Source organism: Prunus mume, linkage group LG1 (genome assembly GCF_029339155.1).
Source record: "Prunus mume cultivar Tortuosa linkage group LG1, ASM2933915v1, whole genome shotgun sequence".
Classification (NCBI taxonomy): Eukaryota; Viridiplantae; Streptophyta; class Magnoliopsida; order Rosales; family Rosaceae; genus Prunus; species Prunus mume.
The window spans coordinates 22,328,137-22,346,541 of NC_142698.1; the positions used below are offsets into that span (position 1 = coordinate 22,328,137).

The 18,405-nt window shown below is 35.9% G+C and overlaps 3 protein-coding genes and 2 pseudogenes across 4 annotated transcripts; 3 read left to right on the forward strand and 2 right to left on the reverse strand.

Moving 5' to 3' along the window:
• Positions 1-1,172: 1,172 nt before the first annotated feature.
• On the reverse strand, positions 1,173-4,337 carry LOC103319045 (heat shock protein 90-2). The gene is made up of 3 exons (XM_008220543.2): positions 4,110-4,337; positions 3,272-3,413; positions 1,173-3,180 (listed from the first exon to the last, which is right to left on the reverse strand). The coding sequence occupies exon 3, from the start codon at positions 2,421-2,423 to the stop codon at positions 1,347-1,349; it is 1,077 nt and encodes a 358-aa protein (XP_008218765.2). The 5' UTR covers positions 2,424-3,180; positions 3,272-3,413; positions 4,110-4,337; the 3' UTR covers positions 1,173-1,346.
• Positions 2,538-3,097, reverse strand: LOC148921321 (heat shock protein 90-2 pseudogene; annotated as a pseudogene).
• Positions 3,096-4,235, forward strand: LOC148921322 (uncharacterized; annotated as a pseudogene). Its single transcript, XR_016125290.1, has 3 exons — positions 3,096-3,180; positions 3,272-3,404; positions 4,082-4,235. The product of XR_016125290.1 is annotated as an uncharacterized LOC148921322 (transcript).
• Positions 4,338-5,519: 1,182 nt separating the features above from the next.
• Positions 5,520-8,280, forward strand: LOC103319056 (FKBP-like peptidyl-prolyl cis-trans isomerase family protein). The gene is made up of 8 exons (XM_008220552.3): positions 5,520-5,678; positions 6,031-6,207; positions 6,363-6,397; positions 7,029-7,122; positions 7,264-7,324; positions 7,416-7,461; positions 7,892-7,962; positions 8,071-8,280. Exons 1-8 carry the CDS (start codon positions 5,620-5,622, stop codon positions 8,146-8,148), a joined length of 621 nt encoding a protein of 206 aa, XP_008218774.2. The 5' UTR covers positions 5,520-5,619; the 3' UTR covers positions 8,149-8,280.
• Positions 8,281-10,421: 2,141 nt separating this feature from the next.
• LOC103319067 (Got1/Sft2-like vescicle transport protein family) lies at positions 10,422-13,091 on the forward strand. Its single transcript, XM_008220563.2, has 4 exons — positions 10,422-10,960; positions 12,166-12,433; positions 12,535-12,639; positions 12,831-13,091. Exons 1-4 carry the CDS (start codon positions 10,758-10,760, stop codon positions 12,939-12,941), a joined length of 687 nt encoding a protein of 228 aa, XP_008218785.2. The 5' UTR covers positions 10,422-10,757; the 3' UTR covers positions 12,942-13,091.
• The last annotated feature ends 5,314 nt before the right edge of the window (positions 13,092-18,405 follow it).

Consider the following 18,405-nt stretch of genomic DNA (forward strand, 5'->3'; position numbering starts at 1 on the left):
ACTGTGTCGTATAAATGAAGGAAAATTGGTCGAATGAGGAGTGTGTGTGCGCTTTTTTATGGTGAAACGACCAAACGACAAGAGCAGCAGTCTTTTTCTCCTCTTGGGTGACTAAAAAGATTGATTTTTATTTATTTATAACTAATGGACCCCCTAATGGAATAACAGCTTTGTTCTACGTCGTTATCAAATAATTCATTGAGCATTGAATATTTGTTGTGGGGGTGTGTGGTGTGTTTATGGCTGGATGAGCACTTTGGCAGCTTCTTGTGGCTGGGAAGGGAAAATGACTCGGACTGGGTGTGAACAGAAAACAGTGTCGTTTTGGCTGACACATTTCACACTAAAATTGGAGCCTGAGGCCGTGTGTTACCACTTCACCTTAAGCTCAACCTGTGCCGCAACAGAAAACAGCAAAATCCAAGTCGGGTTCTCATTTTCGTTCTCTAATTTTAACTCTAGGGAATTGCCCTTTATACTTGAAAATGTTGCTAAATTTATACCAATATTTGTCCCCAAAATTTATACTCAACAGGCATAGTAATAACGTGCTAAACAAACCCATAATTTGAAGTGGGTCAAAATTCAAGTCTCAAACCTTTCAATCCCTCTGATTGATTGTATTTATAAAAAAACTCAAACTATTTTAGAAACACACCTAAAATCAACAAAATTAACAATAATTTCACACTCACTAAAAATATTTATACAAATGACAAAATTAAAACTTACTCAAATGACAAAACTAACCTCAATTTAATCTCAAAAATCAACTTTGTTATTTGGAACAATTTTAAGATTAAAACCATCAATGAAAACAAAACAATTTAAAACATAAGAGACGTTCCGCGCAATTTCTAAAACCTCAAGAGGTTTTGTTAAAAAGTTTTGTTAAAAAGCCGAAAACTTCAAGTAAATCTTATAATCGGTTTTGAATCCCATAGATTTTGTTCTAAATAAATCACTGAATTAAATACAAATTTATAAATAAACCCATAGATTTTGTTCTAAATAATATAATTTCACTGAATTAATTGTAACCCAACAATGAACGAAACAATTATGCAAAAATAACTAGATTATATTTTTGAAAAGAAACATAACAAATAATAAGGAACTAGATTCACAATTAAGCATCAAGACCAATAGAAGCAAAACCACAGAAACAGCCGTAGGAGACAATAGTTCCAAATGCATTAACAAATATTAGGTAATTATAATATCCGATAACAAAAACAGCAGTAACCATCCCGAAATATCCAAAATTAACTAAAGAAAGTAAGAAAATATAACATCACTACTACGGAGAAAAAACTACTGCTTGGTGGGGGTTTCAGACACATCACTTAATCAACTTCCTCCATCTTGCTGCCCTCAGCATCAGCATCAGCGTCCTCCAATGGGGGCATCTCAGCATCACCGTCAACAGCATCGTCATCAATGCTCAATCCAAGCTTCAACATTCTGTGGATCCTGTTGCCGAAGGTGTTGGGGTCATCAAGGCTGAACCCAGAGGTGAGGAGAGCAGTCTCGAACAGAAGGAGAACAAGGTCCTTCACTGACTTATCATTCTTGTCTGCATCAGCCCTCTTTCTCAGCTCCTCCATGATGGGGTTCTCTGGGTTGATCTCCATGGTCTTCTTGCTCGACATGTACCCAGCCATGCTGTTATCCCTCAAGGCCTGAGCCTTCATGATTCTTTCCATGTTGGCAGTCCAGCCATACTCGCCTGTCACCAAACAGCAGGGAGAGTCGACCACACGGTCAGACACCACAACCTTCTCCACTCTGTCACCCAAAACATCCTTCACAACCTTGCAGAGTCCCTCAAACTTCTCCTTCAACTCTTCCTTCTTCTTTGCCTCGTCTTCACTCTCATCAAGCTTGAGACCTTCCTTGGTGGCTGAGACAAGCTTCTTGCCCTCAAACTCCTTGAGCTGACCAACAGCGTACTCATCAATAGCATCAACCATGAAGAGGACCTCATATCCCTTCTTCTTCAGCTTCTCAAGGAATGGAGAGTTCTCAACAGCCTTCTTGCTCTCACCGGTGATGTAGTAAATATCGTTCTGGCCCTCCTTCATCCTTGTCACATAGTCCTTGAGACTGGTCATCTCTTCACCGCTCTTGGTGGAGTGATATCTGAGCAACTCAGCAAGCTTTGTCTTGTTCTGGGAGTCCTCATGGATTCCAAGCTTGAGGTTCTTGGAGAATGACTCATAGAACTTGTTGTAGTCTTCCTTGTTCTCAGCAATCTCTTGGAACATCTCAATGCACTTCTTCACCAAGTTTTTGCGGATGACCTTCAAAATCTTGTTTTGCTGCAACATCTCTCTTGAAATGTTAAGAGGGAGATCCTCAGAGTCCACAATACCCTTAACAAAGCCAAGGTACTCAGGGATCAGCTCCTCACAGTTGTCCATGATGAAGACACGGCGGACATAAAGCTTGATGTTGTTGGGCTTCTTCCTTGTGTCAAAGAGATCAAATGGAGCCCTCTTGGGAACAAAAGGATGGCCTTGAACTCAAGCTGACCCTCAACTGAAAAGTGCTTCACAGAAAGGTGCTCCTCCCAGTCATTGGTAAGACTCTTGTAGAAAGCTGAATACTCTTCCTTAGTGATCTCCTCTGGCTTCCTCATCCAGATAGGTTTTTGCTTGTTCACCAAAGACCACTCATGTGACACTTCCTGGATCTTCTTCTTTTTCTTCTCCTCTTTTTCTTTCTCTTCATCAACTTCCTCAACCTTTCCTTCCTCTTCCTTCTTTTCTTCCTCATCTTCGTCATCAGAAATCTCCTTCTCAGTGGTCTTCTCAATCCAGAGTGAGATTGGGTAGCTGATGAACTCAGAGTGCTTCTTAACCAAATCCTTGAGACGGCGCTCTTCAAGGTACTCAAGCTGGTCCTCCTTGAGGTGAAGAGTAATCTTTGTACCCCTGCCGAGAACCTCACCAGAGTTGTCTCTGGTGACTGTGAATGAGCCTCCAGCTTGAGACTCCCACACATATTGCTCGTCATCATTGTGCTTGGTGGTAACAATGACCTTGTCTGCAACAAGATAAGCAGAGTAGAACCCAACACCAAACTGACCGATCATGCTAACATCAGCACCAGCGGCCAAAGCTTCCATAAATTCCTTGGTGCCAGACCTTGCAATGGTACCGAGGTTGTTCACCAAATCTGACAAAACAAAATAAGAACAAAACCATTAAGGACAATACAATCATTGGAATAACACAGATAACAAATTGTCTAATACAAATCAACTTACCAGCTTTGGTCATCCCAATACCACTGTCAATAATAGTCAAGGTATTGTTGGTTTTGTCAGGGATGATGTGGATGAAGAGCTCTGGCTGACCATCGAGCTTGCTCTTGTCAGTCAAACTCTCAAATCTAATCTTGTCAAGAGCCTACAAACAGAGCATTACACAATGCGTAAACGTTAAAAATATATATGGGACAATTTATTAAAACTAAGCTAAAGGAAATTCAATTCGCTACATAGTTTTTCAACATCAATTCACCAGGAGCCAGGAACACTAAAGACAATTTAGATAGCAATTTCAAAATCATGCGTGCAACATAAATATTTTAAAAACCTTATTATATTCAACTTACAAACGTTTAACACATACTAAAAGAGAATAAAAAAGGCAAACAGGGATAGCAAACTTCTGATAGTATAAGAAACTCAAATACTCAATTGACATTCAATATCACTATCATTATCATTAAAAATGAAACAAATACCCAAAGAACTAATCAAAACCCTAATGTGAAATCAAAACCAAGAAATCCATAAGCAGATAAGCCGCAGTGTTTCTAAGCCATAACAGAACAACTAAATCAAAACCCCCTAATCCTGTTCTCAAACTTTTAACTAAAAAAGTAACGACTAAAGAAGAAATAAATTAGTTTCATCCCATATTGAAACGAGCATAAACCACAGCATAAAAATTAACATGTTCAGATCTCTAACCTAAGCCATACAAACTAAATCCTTGAATTTAAAACGTTCACAAGCAAAACACAAAGATTCATACAATAAACACTAGAAAATACTGAAATGATAAATCAGGATAAGAATAAAAGGTGAAAATACGTACATCGGAGGCATTACTGATGAGCTCACGGAGAAAGATCTCCTTGTTGCTGTAGAAGGTGTTGATGATCAAACTCAGAAGCTGGTTGATCTCGGCCTGGAAGGCAAACGTCTCAGTCTCCGCCATTGATGTTGTATATTAGGGGTTAAAGGAGATCTAGGGTTTTGGAGAAGCGGAGAGGTCGAAGACGACGTAAAATTGAAGACAGAGGAGGTAGTGAATATTTGCGCTATGAAGAGTGAAGGAAGCGAGCATTATATAGGAGACTTGACTAGGGTTTCTAGATCCTTCTATCGCTAATTAATTGGATCTGATTTTTTCATATGTTTTTTCGGAGTTTGGTTTCGCGTACGCGTTGGGGAATTCCTTTTCTGTTAGACCCGGGCTGTTGTGCTGCCAAGTGGATAGTCTAGATTGTTCGCAAGAGGGGTCTTTGGGCTTATAAGAGAGAAAAGGAGGGCCCAATAAGAGAATCCAAACACAAAAGGGGAAAGTTCCTCTGTTTTGATCCTAAACTTGCCAAGAAGTTTGGCGAAGACCTAACTTTTGAGGTCTTCACGTTTGAATGATTCTTCTGCTTCCTCTTTTTTTCTTGTTTTCTAAGAAAAGAATCTAGTAATTTCCAAGTATGGATAAAAAAGGGGGTTTCGAGTTATTTATCAGTAACTATAATTTTCATAAAAAATTATAAATGCATCATTCATCTAATAGTTGCATGTATATAAAACTAAATTCATTCCCTTCATGCTACTTCAATCTTGTAGGTTATAAAATTGTGTATACTTAACCCAAAAGCTTTTGGCATATATTTGTGCTTTGCATATTGTAACCAGAACACTTTTATTTTTACCATTCATAGTTTTCATGACTCTTGATTTTATAAAATTGTAGTTTGATTTGGCCTGGATGATTGATCAAACCAAATTGATTTTATACAAAATTTGGCAGATTAGTTATCCTTTCAATTTGATTCGTAATAAAAACTTTAGCTTCTCGAAATTATATGTCATTTTTCATTATGTTATTTGAACTTTCTTAATTGTGAGTTCCCTTAAACTTTCAATACATGCTAATGTTCCACTGCTATTAGTTATTTTAATATTTCGTCAATTCAAAGTTGAGACTTGCTTGACCTATCTTTATCGTGATGGAAATGAATGATAATTGTGACATAATTGACAGTTAGAACACACTAATATGAACTAAAAGTTTAGGAGAGCTCAAAATCAAATTGAAAGTTTGAAGGGCAAATTGAACAAGATTGAAAATTCGGAAGCATTGGTAAATATTTTCTCCAAAATAAATAATTTTTATTACTATCGGTTGACTCCAAGTCTTTCTTCTCATATTGGTCAAGGTGGCCGACTTCTTTATGTCCGTCCAAAACAACGGTCCATAGACCGCTCCCTGGACATTGGAACATATTAGCAAAATTCTCCATGTTTTCTCTCAAGCTTCCACCTTTCCCTGTTTATCCGTTATCTCCCAATTCTTGAACTCTCCCATTTGGCAAATGGAAGCTCTCTCATTTCAAAGCTTACTTCAACTCCCATCTACTATCAGAACTCCAAGGTAAAACTCTCTTCTCAAATCAGGAATTCATTCAATAATGGCAATCAAACTGAATATATTGACCACCCAGAAAATATTTACTATGGCAATGCATAAAGATGGGCTTGAAAGCATGGTCTTGGTGATCTTAGATGCTCCTTAGAAAAACCAAACTTGTGTTCTTTACTACTTTTACTGAACCCCAATATTGTAAATTGCTTTTCACTGTCCTGATTGGGGTTAAATTGGCATCTTGCAATTTGAACTGATCAAAATTTATGTCATCTGTCATTTGATTATGCTTTGTCATATATTCATATTTTGGTTTCAGTTTTTTTAGTGTCTGTTGATTATGTTATTGTGCATAAACCAGTTATGTTGAGCAACCTAAGAACACTGTGGCTAAGAACTTGGATGAAAGACTTCACTCACCGACAGCCAAAAGATTACAAAGAAGGCTGCTTTTGCAGTTTATGGGATTCTGTCCAATCCTTTCACATCCTGTTTTTGCTGCACCAATGCCAGAGATGAAGGAACCTCAAGTCATTCGGTAAAATTTTGTATGTGGTTCTTTGTTTATTTCCATTTCTGTTGCCATTTTTTACTTGAAATTTAAGCTCAAATTTGGAGCCAGCTTCTTATTCTAAGAAAAAAAAGAAAGTGTGAGTCTCATATGCAATGTTGTTTCGAATTTGAAGCGTCCAGGACCTTAAAGCTTCCCAGCGGTGTGAGGATTCAAGGTACATAATCTACAGAATTCTAAAGATTCCATATGATAATTGCTCAAGAATGATTTTGGGGTATTTGATATGTTATTCATTGATGTGGTCCGACATTTTAGACATTAAGAATTAATTTACATGAATAAGATGTTCAATGATTATTCAGTATTGCCCATTGGCATTATCTTTTTCCATATTCTACAAAATGAATATCTGTGCCTGGTCTGTGACTTGAATTTCTTTTGCTCCATACATGATCCTTTCATACTGAATAACCATTTAAGATATGAGATGTGGTCTTTCCATGAGTTATTTTATGTCATTTATGCTATAAATGTTGAAATTGTGTATGGAACTCAGTGACTTACCCATTAGATAAAATGTCATACTTTAACCAAGGAAAAAGGTTTGTTCGTTCCGGGGTTAACATTAATCCCATGTTTCCTTTTTGAATGACCATTTAAGACATGAGAGTGCTGTTTTTATTGTATGACATCTGAGCTCTCAATGTTGAAAATTTGTACATGGAATTGAGTCACATTCCCATTGGATAAATTTCATACTTCAACTAAGTAGAAAGGGATCTTGCATGCGTATAATCAGTTTTGTTCTTTTAGGTTAATGTTAATTCAAAGTTTCCTTTTTGTAGAGATTGTTGAAGGGCAAGGCTCAGCAGCCAACGAAGGAGATTTGGTTGAAATTAACTATGTATGCAGGCGCACAAATGGATATTTTGTTCATAGGTAGACTCTGTACATTCTGTTGAATTTATGATCAATGCCATTTGTATAAATTCCCTGCTTCCGGTACTCCTGTTTTGTTTTTATACTAGTATATCATACCTCAGTCTTCAACTTGTCTGAATGGAATATGTTTTGGTGTAGCACTGTAGATCAATTCAGTGGAGAAAGCACACCTGTGATACTTCCTTTGGATGAAAAACAGGTTAATTCTTGTTTCAATGGCACACTGTGGAGTCTTTAAGCCTTTCTTTCGTTGATCATGCCATTAACGTGTTACATAATTGCTCCTACAGATTATAGCAGGCTTGAAGGAGGTTCTAGTTGGCATGAGGATTGGCGGTATGTTCTAATATAAAGCTGCAATTTTTAACAACTGGAGGATCTACTTATGTCATATGCTGGGTTTTAACTCTTTTTAAAGTAAGATGATGGTAAAAAAGAAGAACACAAAGTACAGTTTTTGAATGACCTCCACCTGATTATCATCCTTGGCTCCCTGCGTATGTGGCTTGATTTCTTCCTTCCCCATTCTTCTGTACTTCAAAATTTCTTGAAATTCCATCCCTAATGTTTCTTATGTTGATGATCTGAGTTAGAAGGATTGGAAATATAAATAAGCTAGAAAATATTGTATCCTCTTTATGTCTTGAAAATTGGTATGATGTATAAGACTAATGTTATTAACCTAGAGATCATCTGTTTTCAGTTTTGCTATCACTTGTATAGACTTATAAAAAGCACTCACATTTTGAACATGCTTACTTTTCAGGAAAGAGAAGAGCATTGATACCTCCTTATGTGGGTTACATAAATGAAAACTTAAAACCAATTCCTGAAGAGGTAAAACCTAACAATCATGATTCATTTCCTGAACTTTGTTGTTAAATGGGTTCTTTTTGCCCACAGAACTAAAATAATATACACTTGTGTGTGTTGTGTTGGTTGCAGTTTGGCCCTAGACGCAGCCTTTTGTCTCATGTAAACGAGCCTTTGATATTTGAGGTGCAGCTCTTGAAAGTGCTATGAGTTTATCTTTATTACATGTATTCGACACACTTGTACCAACATTCTTTGTTCTAAGGTTTTGCACCTGAATGATTCATAACTACTGGGACCTTTGATCCCAAGATTACCTTGAATATACATTATTTTTCATGACCTTGACAGATTCTTGCAGAAGTTGCATAAAAACTGCAGTCTTTAATATTTACAATGCATTGCAAGTGGATCGGCATAAAAATTCCCAAGTTCAAACTATTTTAAAGAAATACTTGAAAAATGACATTTTGAGATCCTACTAGATGTTTGCCTTCATCTGCGGCTCAATGAGACTCACATATATCAACATGCATCGAGTGTTTATGTTAGCTGTCGATACATATAGAATTCATAATGAGACTTACATATATCTACAACATGCATCGAGCGTGAAAGCAACCTTAACAGAAGGGTACAATAAGAAACTTGTATGAGTTACAATACACCATTTCTGGGGCCATGACAGCTGATTGCTTGGGTAAACTCAGAATTCAATCTTCATCTTGGAGTTTCCCTCCTTGAGTAATCTCCTCTCTCTCTCTCTCTCTCTCTATTATTCATGTGGTTTTTAGATGACTTTCTCTTAGAACTATGCATGGTTAAAGAGTTCAACTTAAAGGGCCAAATGACTTACTTAGCATTACAATATTCAATAGAAACTATGGAGGGAGAGGTTTTGAGTTGAAATCTCATACTTGTGTTGATAAAAGAAAGATAGTTAAATTCTGTTAGCTCATGTTTTATTTTAAGAGTAATGCTATCTAGACACACAAAATTGACTGCATTAGCTGACCACCTTATGTGGCAGCTGATGTGGTCATACCATGTCAATTAATGAAATTGTCATGTGGATTTTATTTTTATTTCTTTCTTTTTAGATAATTATTAAAAACAAAAAACAAAAATCCCTAGCATCCCTGGACTCTTCCTCTCTAGCATTCCCTTCTTCATCTTAACGAGTGCAGAACTAATAGCATCCACAATGATGCTCTCTATTTCTTAGCTAAAATTTAGCTAAGAATATAATAAAGCTATTTTAGGAGCTCTCTAAAAAATTTCAACTCCAACCATACTCCATAATTTGGAGAGTCATAAATGCTATAACTCTTTTTTGATTGGTTCATCTCTATTAAAAAATAAAATAAAAAATAATTAGCATTAAGTAAAAGTTTGAAATATTTATTAAATAAAGCAGCATTAAATTATAGGGAGCCACTGAGAGTCATTTCTCTCTCTCAAATTTAGGAGCTCCTAGAGACTCCCTATTTTAGGAGGTGGATATGAAGTGTGGTTGTAGTTGCAGTTTTACGATTTATCCCTAAAATTTGTCTAAGAAGATGGTTTAGGGAGCCCATTGTGGATGCTCTAATGTTCTGGGAGATGGCATGGGTGTCACAGACCTTGGGGATCTGGAAGTTCTCTATGTCCCACTACACCGACATCTCCGCCTTACCCATCAACGCTGCTGTCGTTGCCATCTCCGCCATGCTACTTCCGCTCACATCCCCATGCGTTGGTGCTCTCCAAATACTATAGATCTAATGGTCGTTGCTCACTTATGATTGAAGATGATGATTACTGATTCTTGAAAAACCCTCAAAACACCAAAATTCAAAATCAAAATCAAAATCCTCTGGTTTTGATTGGGTTCCTCTCTTCTTGTAATTTTGTTGTTTTTTTTGAATTTGATCTCTTCTCTAGTATATCTATATCTCTTCTCTGGTTTTGAAGGGATAGCTTAATTTGATGAGGAAGAAGGGAGTGCTGGGTATATCTATATCTCTTCTCTGGTTTTGATAAGGATAGGTAAATTTGATGGTGGAAGAAGGGTGTGCTGGAGACGAAAAAAGTCCAACTTTTTGTTTTTCATTTTTTTTAAATTTCACTTTTATTTTTTAAAATAATAATAAATAAATAAATAAATAAAATAAAATAAAATAAAATCTATATAATAATATTCATTAATTGACATGACATTACCTGCATCAGCTGCCACATAAAGTGATCAGCTAAGGTGGTCAATTTTGTGTGTCTAAATTTAAAGGCAAGTTGATGGTGAGTTTAAATAAGGACAAAGCATACAAAATCCTATCTTTGATTCAAGGTTCAAGCCTTGAAATTGAATGATCACATTAAACATGCAAATCCAAATTACTCTTTCCCTCTGTTTTTTTATTATTTTTATTTTTTATAATTGCCTCTACCTATTTTTATTTTATTTTATTTTATTTATAAATAGGAATTAGGAACCCCAGAAAGGAGAGAGAGAGAGGGGAAAAAAAAAGGCCCAAGAGCCATCCCATCTCAGAGAAATTTAAATAAAAACAGAGAAAATACAAAATATTAAAAACAAAACAAAACCACCACCAGCAGCCAAGCCTTGCTTACTTCATAAGCCTCTACGGCCACAGTTATTCCGAAACAGAGAGACTCACAGACCAACCGCGTCGGCATCTATGTCAACCTAAAAGACGTTTCGACAAAGAATCTCACAATCAAAAGCAAAAAAAACAGAAACGTGTTTTTTCTTTTATTTTCAAAATTTTAAATTCTCAGAAAGCTTAAAGCCAGCGACTGTTTGGTGAAGCAAGGAAACAATGCAAAAGATGGCACAGGAATGGTTTTCGCAGAGCGGTAGCGGCGCTGACGACTCGCAGAATACCTCGTCTTCCTTGTTAGCCGATTGGAACTCCTATGCCGCTTCACAATCTACAGATGAGAGCTCCTCCTTGGGCCTGGGCTTCGATCTCGAATCTGCGGTCCGTTCTGCTAACGATACCGTTTCAGGGACTTTCAGCGTGTATGTTCATATCTGATCTTAGTCTCCTGCCAAATTAACTCAGCATTTTACTTACGGTATACTTATTTATTGGCGAATTTGGTAATGGGTTTTTGATTTTGTGTATTTTTAAGTAAATCTGATCATTGGGTTTTGATATTGTGCATATTTAGTTGAACTTGATTATGGATTTTGATCCCTGCCTATATATAAGTGAATTTGATATTAGGATTAGTGATGGTTGTGCATATTTAGGTGAATTTGATAGTGAGTTTTTGAAATTGTGGTATAACCAGGTGAATCTGATATTGGGTTTTTGTATGTGCATATTTAGGTGAATTTGATAGTGAGTTTTTGAAATTGTTGTATAACTAGGTGAATCTGATATTGGGTTTTTGTATGTGTATATATTAAGTTGAATCTGATATGGAGATTTTGGTTTTAAGGGGTTTAGGAACTGGTGGATTTGTAGAATAAGCTGTTTCGTTTGACCCATTTTGTAAAATTTGTGACAGGGATTATGTATGCTACGGATTTTGATGATGGACGTTTTGATTTTTGTGCTTGAATCTGTGATTAGTATTAGATTGAATACATCATAATGCTTATGCTGCTTCATTGGCTATTTAGGGTCTATGCATTTGTTTCTGATTGTATGATTGGACTTTAGTGAATTGAAGAATTGACTTATACAATGAAGGTTCATATTGTGTCTGCTATAAGTTATAGGAGTTGTGGAGGGTCCTGGCCGACGTATATAAACAATGAGAAAATTTGCTGAAAGTGGAGCGAATTCAAGTTAGTTGAATTTATAAACTGAATATGTGTACAGCCGCTTTAAAGGATTAGAAGGAAACCTACGCTTTTATCTCTTAATTGTCATTCTTCCGAAATCAAAACTAAGCAAGACTCAAAACCAACAATTATTTCAATAATTATGTTGTTTGTGGATGATGGGCAGAAAGGTTATCCTGACAATAGGGCTTATAAACAAGAATCAGGAGTTAGGGAAAAAAAAGGGTGGGGTGGTGGACTGTAATTTGCTTAATCACCTGTATTCTGTTGTTCTACCCCTACCTTAGTGTTGTATAATTTCCCTACCCCTATTGAAAGAACAAGTTTGAGATGAAAGTAAATGTTTAGATGAAAGTAAATGTTTATTCATTTTCTGGGTTTTATCTCATAATTGATGGAGTCTTTGTGTGATTTTATTGATACTTGTTTAGGGTTTCCAAAGGAGTGAGAGATCTACCTGGGAACCTCCAATCTGCCACTAGTACTGTCCCTTCAGGAAAAGCTCTCATGTATTTTGGCTTGTTTCTAGCAACTGGGGTGTTCTTTGTTTTTCTCGCATTTACCATGTTCCTTCCTGTCATGGTGTTGATGCCTCAGAAGTTTGCTATCTGCTTTACACTTGGGTGTGCCTTTATTATTGCATCATTCTTTGCACTCAAAGGCCCAAAGAATCAGCTTGCTCACATGTCTTCAAGAGAGGTAACTTTATCATACATGTACCTATTCTGTTTGTGTAACCTGTCCCAAGCATCGCACGTCTAATGATATACTTATTGTTTTCTTTTCCACAATTTATGCAGAGACTTCCGTTTACACTTGGATTTTTAGGCAGTATGGTGGGCACCATATATGTATCCATGGTGCTTCACAGCTACATTCTCTCTGTGCTCTTCTCTGTGATACAGGTATCAAATTCTTTTCCATCCTTCTGACTATTTGAATTTTTTTTCTCCTGGTTGATGATCCCTGCTTTTTAATCTGTTTTGATATCTCTAATTGTTATATTAATCAGGAAATTTTAAAAAATATATATGTTAATAAAGATAGTTAATTATCCTATGTGACACTGAAACGCATGTCCAAATGAAACTATCAGGTTCTGGCACTTGCATACTATGCTGTTTCATACTTTCCCGGTGGATCTGCGGGTTTGAAGTTCCTATCTTCTGCTCTTACGTCTTCAGTCATGAGATGTTTTGGGAGGTGACATTGACCTCTTCTATTTTTATGTTTGTTGCCTTGTATATTTCTTACGATTTTTTGTCAGTCTAGTTGAAGTTTGGGATGATCTGAGACACATTTCCGAGTTGAAGCTATCATGTTAAAATTTTAAGAGTTTATTTCTTGTTTCTTTTCACCCTGAAGATGCATGTGGAAAGTTGAAAGTGCACCTTTATTTGCCAAGATTTATTTGGTTGTGATAAACATCGATTTTAGATCAATTGGAGAGAAAACTGGCAAGATTTGTAGTTTTTGAATTGCTATCTATTTTCCCTTTGAAGATGAGGGGACATAAAATGCTGGTGAGTGGTAACAAGAATACAAGTGAAAACCAAAATGATGTCATGTGTGATTAAGCCTTCGGGGAGGATTGTGTTGTATGCTGAATTCTGAGATTCTATTTGGGAAAACAGAGCTAATGCTTGAAGATGCAAGCCCTCTGAGATCCACCTTTGCATCATTTGTTGAGAGGCTCCCTCGTTTTAAAGCTAACATAGACAACGGGAATACACCATTGTCTTGGGTTTCTGGATTTTTTTACCTGGGCCCAAACTTAGATAATTTATTCCTCTTGTTTTAACCCACTTATTTGGCAATTGGGCTCGTCCATTCAGCCATTCATGGTAATAGAGACATAATGGCTTAATCACATAAAACTCCATAAATTCTTTGGTTAATTTCAAATAGGTACATAATCTTTGAAGACTCTACAAACTCATACACAATTATTTTATTTTATTTTTCTAAAACCTTTCAAATAAGTACATCTGTCACTTAGAGCGTTAGTTTATAGGGTCTCATTTAAGTAATTCTATGTACTAATCAGATTGCTCACCGCATCTTTTACATATCGCTGACTAGGAAAGTAAGTTCCGTGTGGACACTTGTGCGAGAGATATGATTAGTAAATATAGTGCAATTAGTTTATCAAAAAATTGTTTTATCATCTTCTAAAAAATACAAAAGCACAAAGCGTTCCAATGCTTAGTCTACAAATTTTGACTATTGAAAGTTGGTTTAGAATGGCTACAAGTTGCGCTTTAGGTAAAGGAACAAGTTTAATAAGCAATACTATCAGTCCCAAGATCATCCTCTACCTCACACCCATTATCACTCTTAATCTTTATTAGTGGTGAGGCTAGTGACAACGATATAAAATGTTTAAAAATAGGGTGCAAACACCAAAACCCAGGAGTCATGGAAAGATGAGGACAGCAAGATTATTACTCGGCGACAAGGATTTGACCTTTGATATGGAGCTTATGCAAGAGAATGCATTGTATATGTTAAAGCCTTTGTTTTTGTAATGAAAAAATTATTGAGAAACGAGAAGGAAGAAAGAAGGGCCATCTTCTTCTCCACTAACACTAAGCAAAACAAAGCAAAAAACAAAGAGGCAAAGTGATGGGTTTTAAAGATCAAATGGCATCATGAGATTAAATTAAGCAAAACCCAAAAAGGCTAAGCCAAGTTAGTGTTCAAATGGTGAATCTTAATTAAGCATTTCAATCTTTCTTGGGCAGCCAATCTGACTAGGTTAAAGGAAATAAATGTGAAGACAATAATAATATTTGGTCTATCAATAAGCCAGTCACTGATTGCTAAAGCATTATTATCATATCAGAGATTGGATGGTGGATTAGATCTTAATTAAAAGTGACCTAAAAGATGCTTTGGTGCTTCATGCAGTCAACTTCTATCAGTGTTCAAATGCAAATTGCTACCCCAATCATGCATTCCAATTGACTTGACTGTTGAAAGCTACAAAGGATGTGTGGGCCTTTTAGGATAAATAATAATTCAGATTTATACCATTTTAATTGCCAAAATAGACATGGGTTTGGTACATGATAAGAGTCTCCTTCTGCAGACATTGGGTAAGAAGAAAACTATTTTTGGCTGAACTACCATGCGATTTATGGTTCATGGAGTTGGAAGTTTGTTTTGAACCAAAAAAGTTTCTGTATGCGTGTGGTAACTAGTCACTTACAATAGACATCATGTATTGGAATTGATGAGTAATTTTTCAGTGTGATTTTAACATATACATGTAGCGTTATCAATTCATTCATGTTATAATCTGTATATATTTATTAATGCTACATTTTAAAGTATAAATTCGTCGTCCCTCACTTTTTATGATTTGAGTAAATTGGTCAATGATATTATTGAGAGGCAGATTTATGTTTTGCAATATGTCAATAGCCAAGTGTTCTAACAAGAGTCATCGTAATCGAGTCTATAGTAACACAAGTCAGTGTGTCGTGATCAAATACAAGATTTTCTTGCAATTGAAAAGTAAAAATTGAAATTTAATGGACAATAACATTAGTTTTCAGTTTAATGATTAGACTAACTAAGCCAACGATAATATGGTATAACAATATTTTTCTTGTTTTAGACGGCCGTAGACTGTATATAATAGATTTTGCTAGGCATGACAAATCTTGTTGGATCGATAATAGACCTTATTGTTATTTTGAGATTAAAAAAAGTTTAGACTGAGAACCATATGATCATGATATAACAATTTATATAAATATTTTTCTAGACCGTATAGAATTGGTAGATGGGATCACCTATACTATAACTATAGTCTATAGGCATGACAAATCTTGTTGGATTGATATGATGGACTTTTTTGTTATGTTTGGATTGAAAAAGGTTAGGGTTCTATCCAATTGGCCAACTCCATAGCACGTGTGCCAAGAGCCAATGACAAAAAGTCTCTCTATGATTGGTACTACTATGGTAGACCATTCTAGGGTCCACTTATACAATTCCGAAGAAACTCTCTCACACTTATATTCACTATCAGCAATGCAGCATAGGATGGGATGGGAAGCCATTTTATATGTTCAAATTTTCATTTTCATTTTCATTTATATTAGCGATATTGGAAGAGGGACGAACCGAACACTGAATCTCCGACTTGAAAATAAGTGCTATTAACCAATTGAGCTACAAACCTAGCATTGAAGTTCAATATTTGCTTACCCACCACCCTTCTTCCACTCTCTCTCAAACACACATGTGCAACTCTCATGCCAAAACCAGAACTGACAAGATAAATTAATAAAATGCACCAAGGGAGGTTGTAACATGGCACTAACAAACCAGAAAAGCATGATGTTCATAAACTAAGACCACAACAAACATAAATATATTATAATTTCTACTCTTTTGCATCATGCAGCAGCAGCCAGTAGAAGAACTATATTCCCAGTGCCATGAGCAAAGCCAGTAGGGAGGGTCAAAGATCGATCTCAGATTCCTACAACTATTGGTTGTGAATATATCATATACGGGATGGGATCTGAAATCTAAAAGAGATTGTGATTCAGATCCAAACCACTTTCCTCATATTTTCATAACCTAGCTATAGTGTGGTGTAATAATTGACATGAACAACATGCAAATTATCAATAATTTTGTACAAGGAAAAAAAGGACAAAATATGACTATACGAATTACTGCTAAGTGAAAAAAGTGACATCACATCCATTCGTGCATACCAAATAATCTTTATAGATTTTGCTTCTAGGACAGAAAGCCTTTATCAGCTGCCTTTTCACAAAAGAAAATTATTATTATTAAAAGAAGAAGAAGAAGAAGAAGAAGAAGAAGTGGGGTTGGAAAGGGACCATTTCAGTTAATGTTTTTCTTGCCTATATCTATATATAACATTATAGATGATGTCCTTCTCCCTTCTTTTGATGTTACTTGTTGGTGCACCTTTATATTTCTAGAGATCTTTCTCCTTTTACACTTTTTATTATCAAATGTTATTCTTTCATATATAAATTTTTTATAAAAAAATTGGTAAAACTTAATATTCATCTATGAAAGAATGAAGGAACCAACCACAATGTGAGATGTGGTTGGCAAACTGCCACCTTTAGATGGTGAGCTACCTGGTGCCTCAATGGCGAAGTTCGAAATCCGTTAGAAACACTTTGTGCTAAGGGCAAGCCGAACCCCGAGCATGAATTAATTCCACCCTTTGAGTGTGGGAACATCTTGTGGTATTTACCAAAAGAAAGAATGAAAGAAACACAAGGGGAGAAGATTGAAAGTTTCCCATGAGTATCTTCCTACAAATGAACCTCATGGGCTCCATATATTTATTAGAGAAGATTTAGTTATGAAATGTAGGGTGTAGAATAACCAAGAGAAAGTGAAAGATAATTTACAGTTGAAATTTGGTAAGGATCTTTTAATCAAATCAAAGGTATTGTTCAAAACCCTGAGTGGTCTTTATCAGTAAATATTTTTATGGACCATGCATGGTGATGGTGATGGTGTTTGTTTAACTGCATTTTTCAACTGTGCTCAATTTCTGTCAAAAAAAAGAAGTCATAATCATCTTGGAGTTAGTCTTAATGAAAGCAGAGAGACTACCACCACCAGACATTAATCCCAAGTCCCAACAAACAAACATGCAAAAGCCAATAATTTTATTAAACTCCAAAGGAGCCCGTGACATGATAATGCTAATTGCAAGGTTGGCAAGAGGGCCTAAACCCATCTGCAATATTTTAAACAAAGCTGTCTTTGTTTTGTTTTGTTTTGTGGAGGTAATTTTGTTTTGATTTGTGACTAATTATAATACTAATTAACAACTCTTAGTTGGTGTGACTTTGTTCCTTCCAAATGAGGCCACCATTCCTTTCTTCCTTTTCTTTTAATCCTTCACAGCAAAGACCGCCCGACAGCATAAGTTTAATTAATTTAAACATTTTTACATTTTTATTTTCACATATTCCTCACTTCACTTCCATGTGCACTTCACTTCTCCAGCAGATTCTACAAGTTTTATTTTATTGTAAAAAAATTACTATACATCCCCATGCTGCCTGTATAGATACTACAGAATAATAATAACCACTCCAGATCCCTCAAATTCATATAAATTTGCATTAAATAAATAAAAATATCCATTTTATTTCACCTTATTCTTAAAATTGTTCAATATTCAGATCACATTCTTGATTTTTTTAATTTTTATTTTACTGCTGCTGCATATGTGATGAAGTTATTAATTGAACAGAATGTGTTTTCCTCAATTGCACAGGCACATGGTACTAGCTAGAAGCACCACAGACTTTGCTGCAGTGCTGCAGCAGCAGCTATCAAAGATATGGCTGGCTCAGCAAATGTTACTGGCCACAAAAATTTATGGACCACAATTTGGGGCCTCCTGCCCTGCCTTATTTAAGAAGATGCTGCCCTCTTGATTAACAGTTCCAGAGCTAAATCCATTGAATAAGTTGTTGCTGTTTCTGGTTGGTTTTGGTAACTAAGCTATCACTGTCTGAGAGCTAATCCATTAAACTGAGCTTGATAAGGGATGATGAGGCTGATTTTACTCTTCAGTTTATCATTCAAATCCCACTATAAAAACATGTCAGTGTTTCTTCTCCAACCATTATAATTGGATAGAAGGGATG

Coding starts and splice junctions, on each gene's coding strand:
- LOC103319045 (XM_008220543.2), bottom strand. CDS start 2,423: ATGGACAACTGTGAGGAGCTGATCCCTGAGTACCTTGGCTTTGTTAAG.
- LOC103319056 (XM_008220552.3), top strand. CDS start 5,620: ATGGAAGCTCTCTCATTTCAAAGCTTACTTCAACTCCCATCTACTATC. Junction 5,679..6,030: donor TCTACTATCAGAACTCCAAG/GTAAAACTCTCT, acceptor TGCATAAACCAG/TTATGTTGAGCAACCTAAGA. Junction 7,963..8,070: donor TAAAACCAATTCCTGAAGAG/GTAAAACCTAAC, acceptor TGTTGGTTGCAG/TTTGGCCCTAGACGCAGCCT.
- LOC103319067 (XM_008220563.2), top strand. CDS start 10,758: ATGCAAAAGATGGCACAGGAATGGTTTTCGCAGAGCGGTAGCGGCGCT. Junction 10,961..12,165: donor GTTTCAGGGACTTTCAGCGT/GTATGTTCATAT, acceptor ATACTTGTTTAG/GGTTTCCAAAGGAGTGAGAG. Junction 12,434..12,534: donor CTCACATGTCTTCAAGAGAG/GTAACTTTATCA, acceptor CAATTTATGCAG/AGACTTCCGTTTACACTTGG.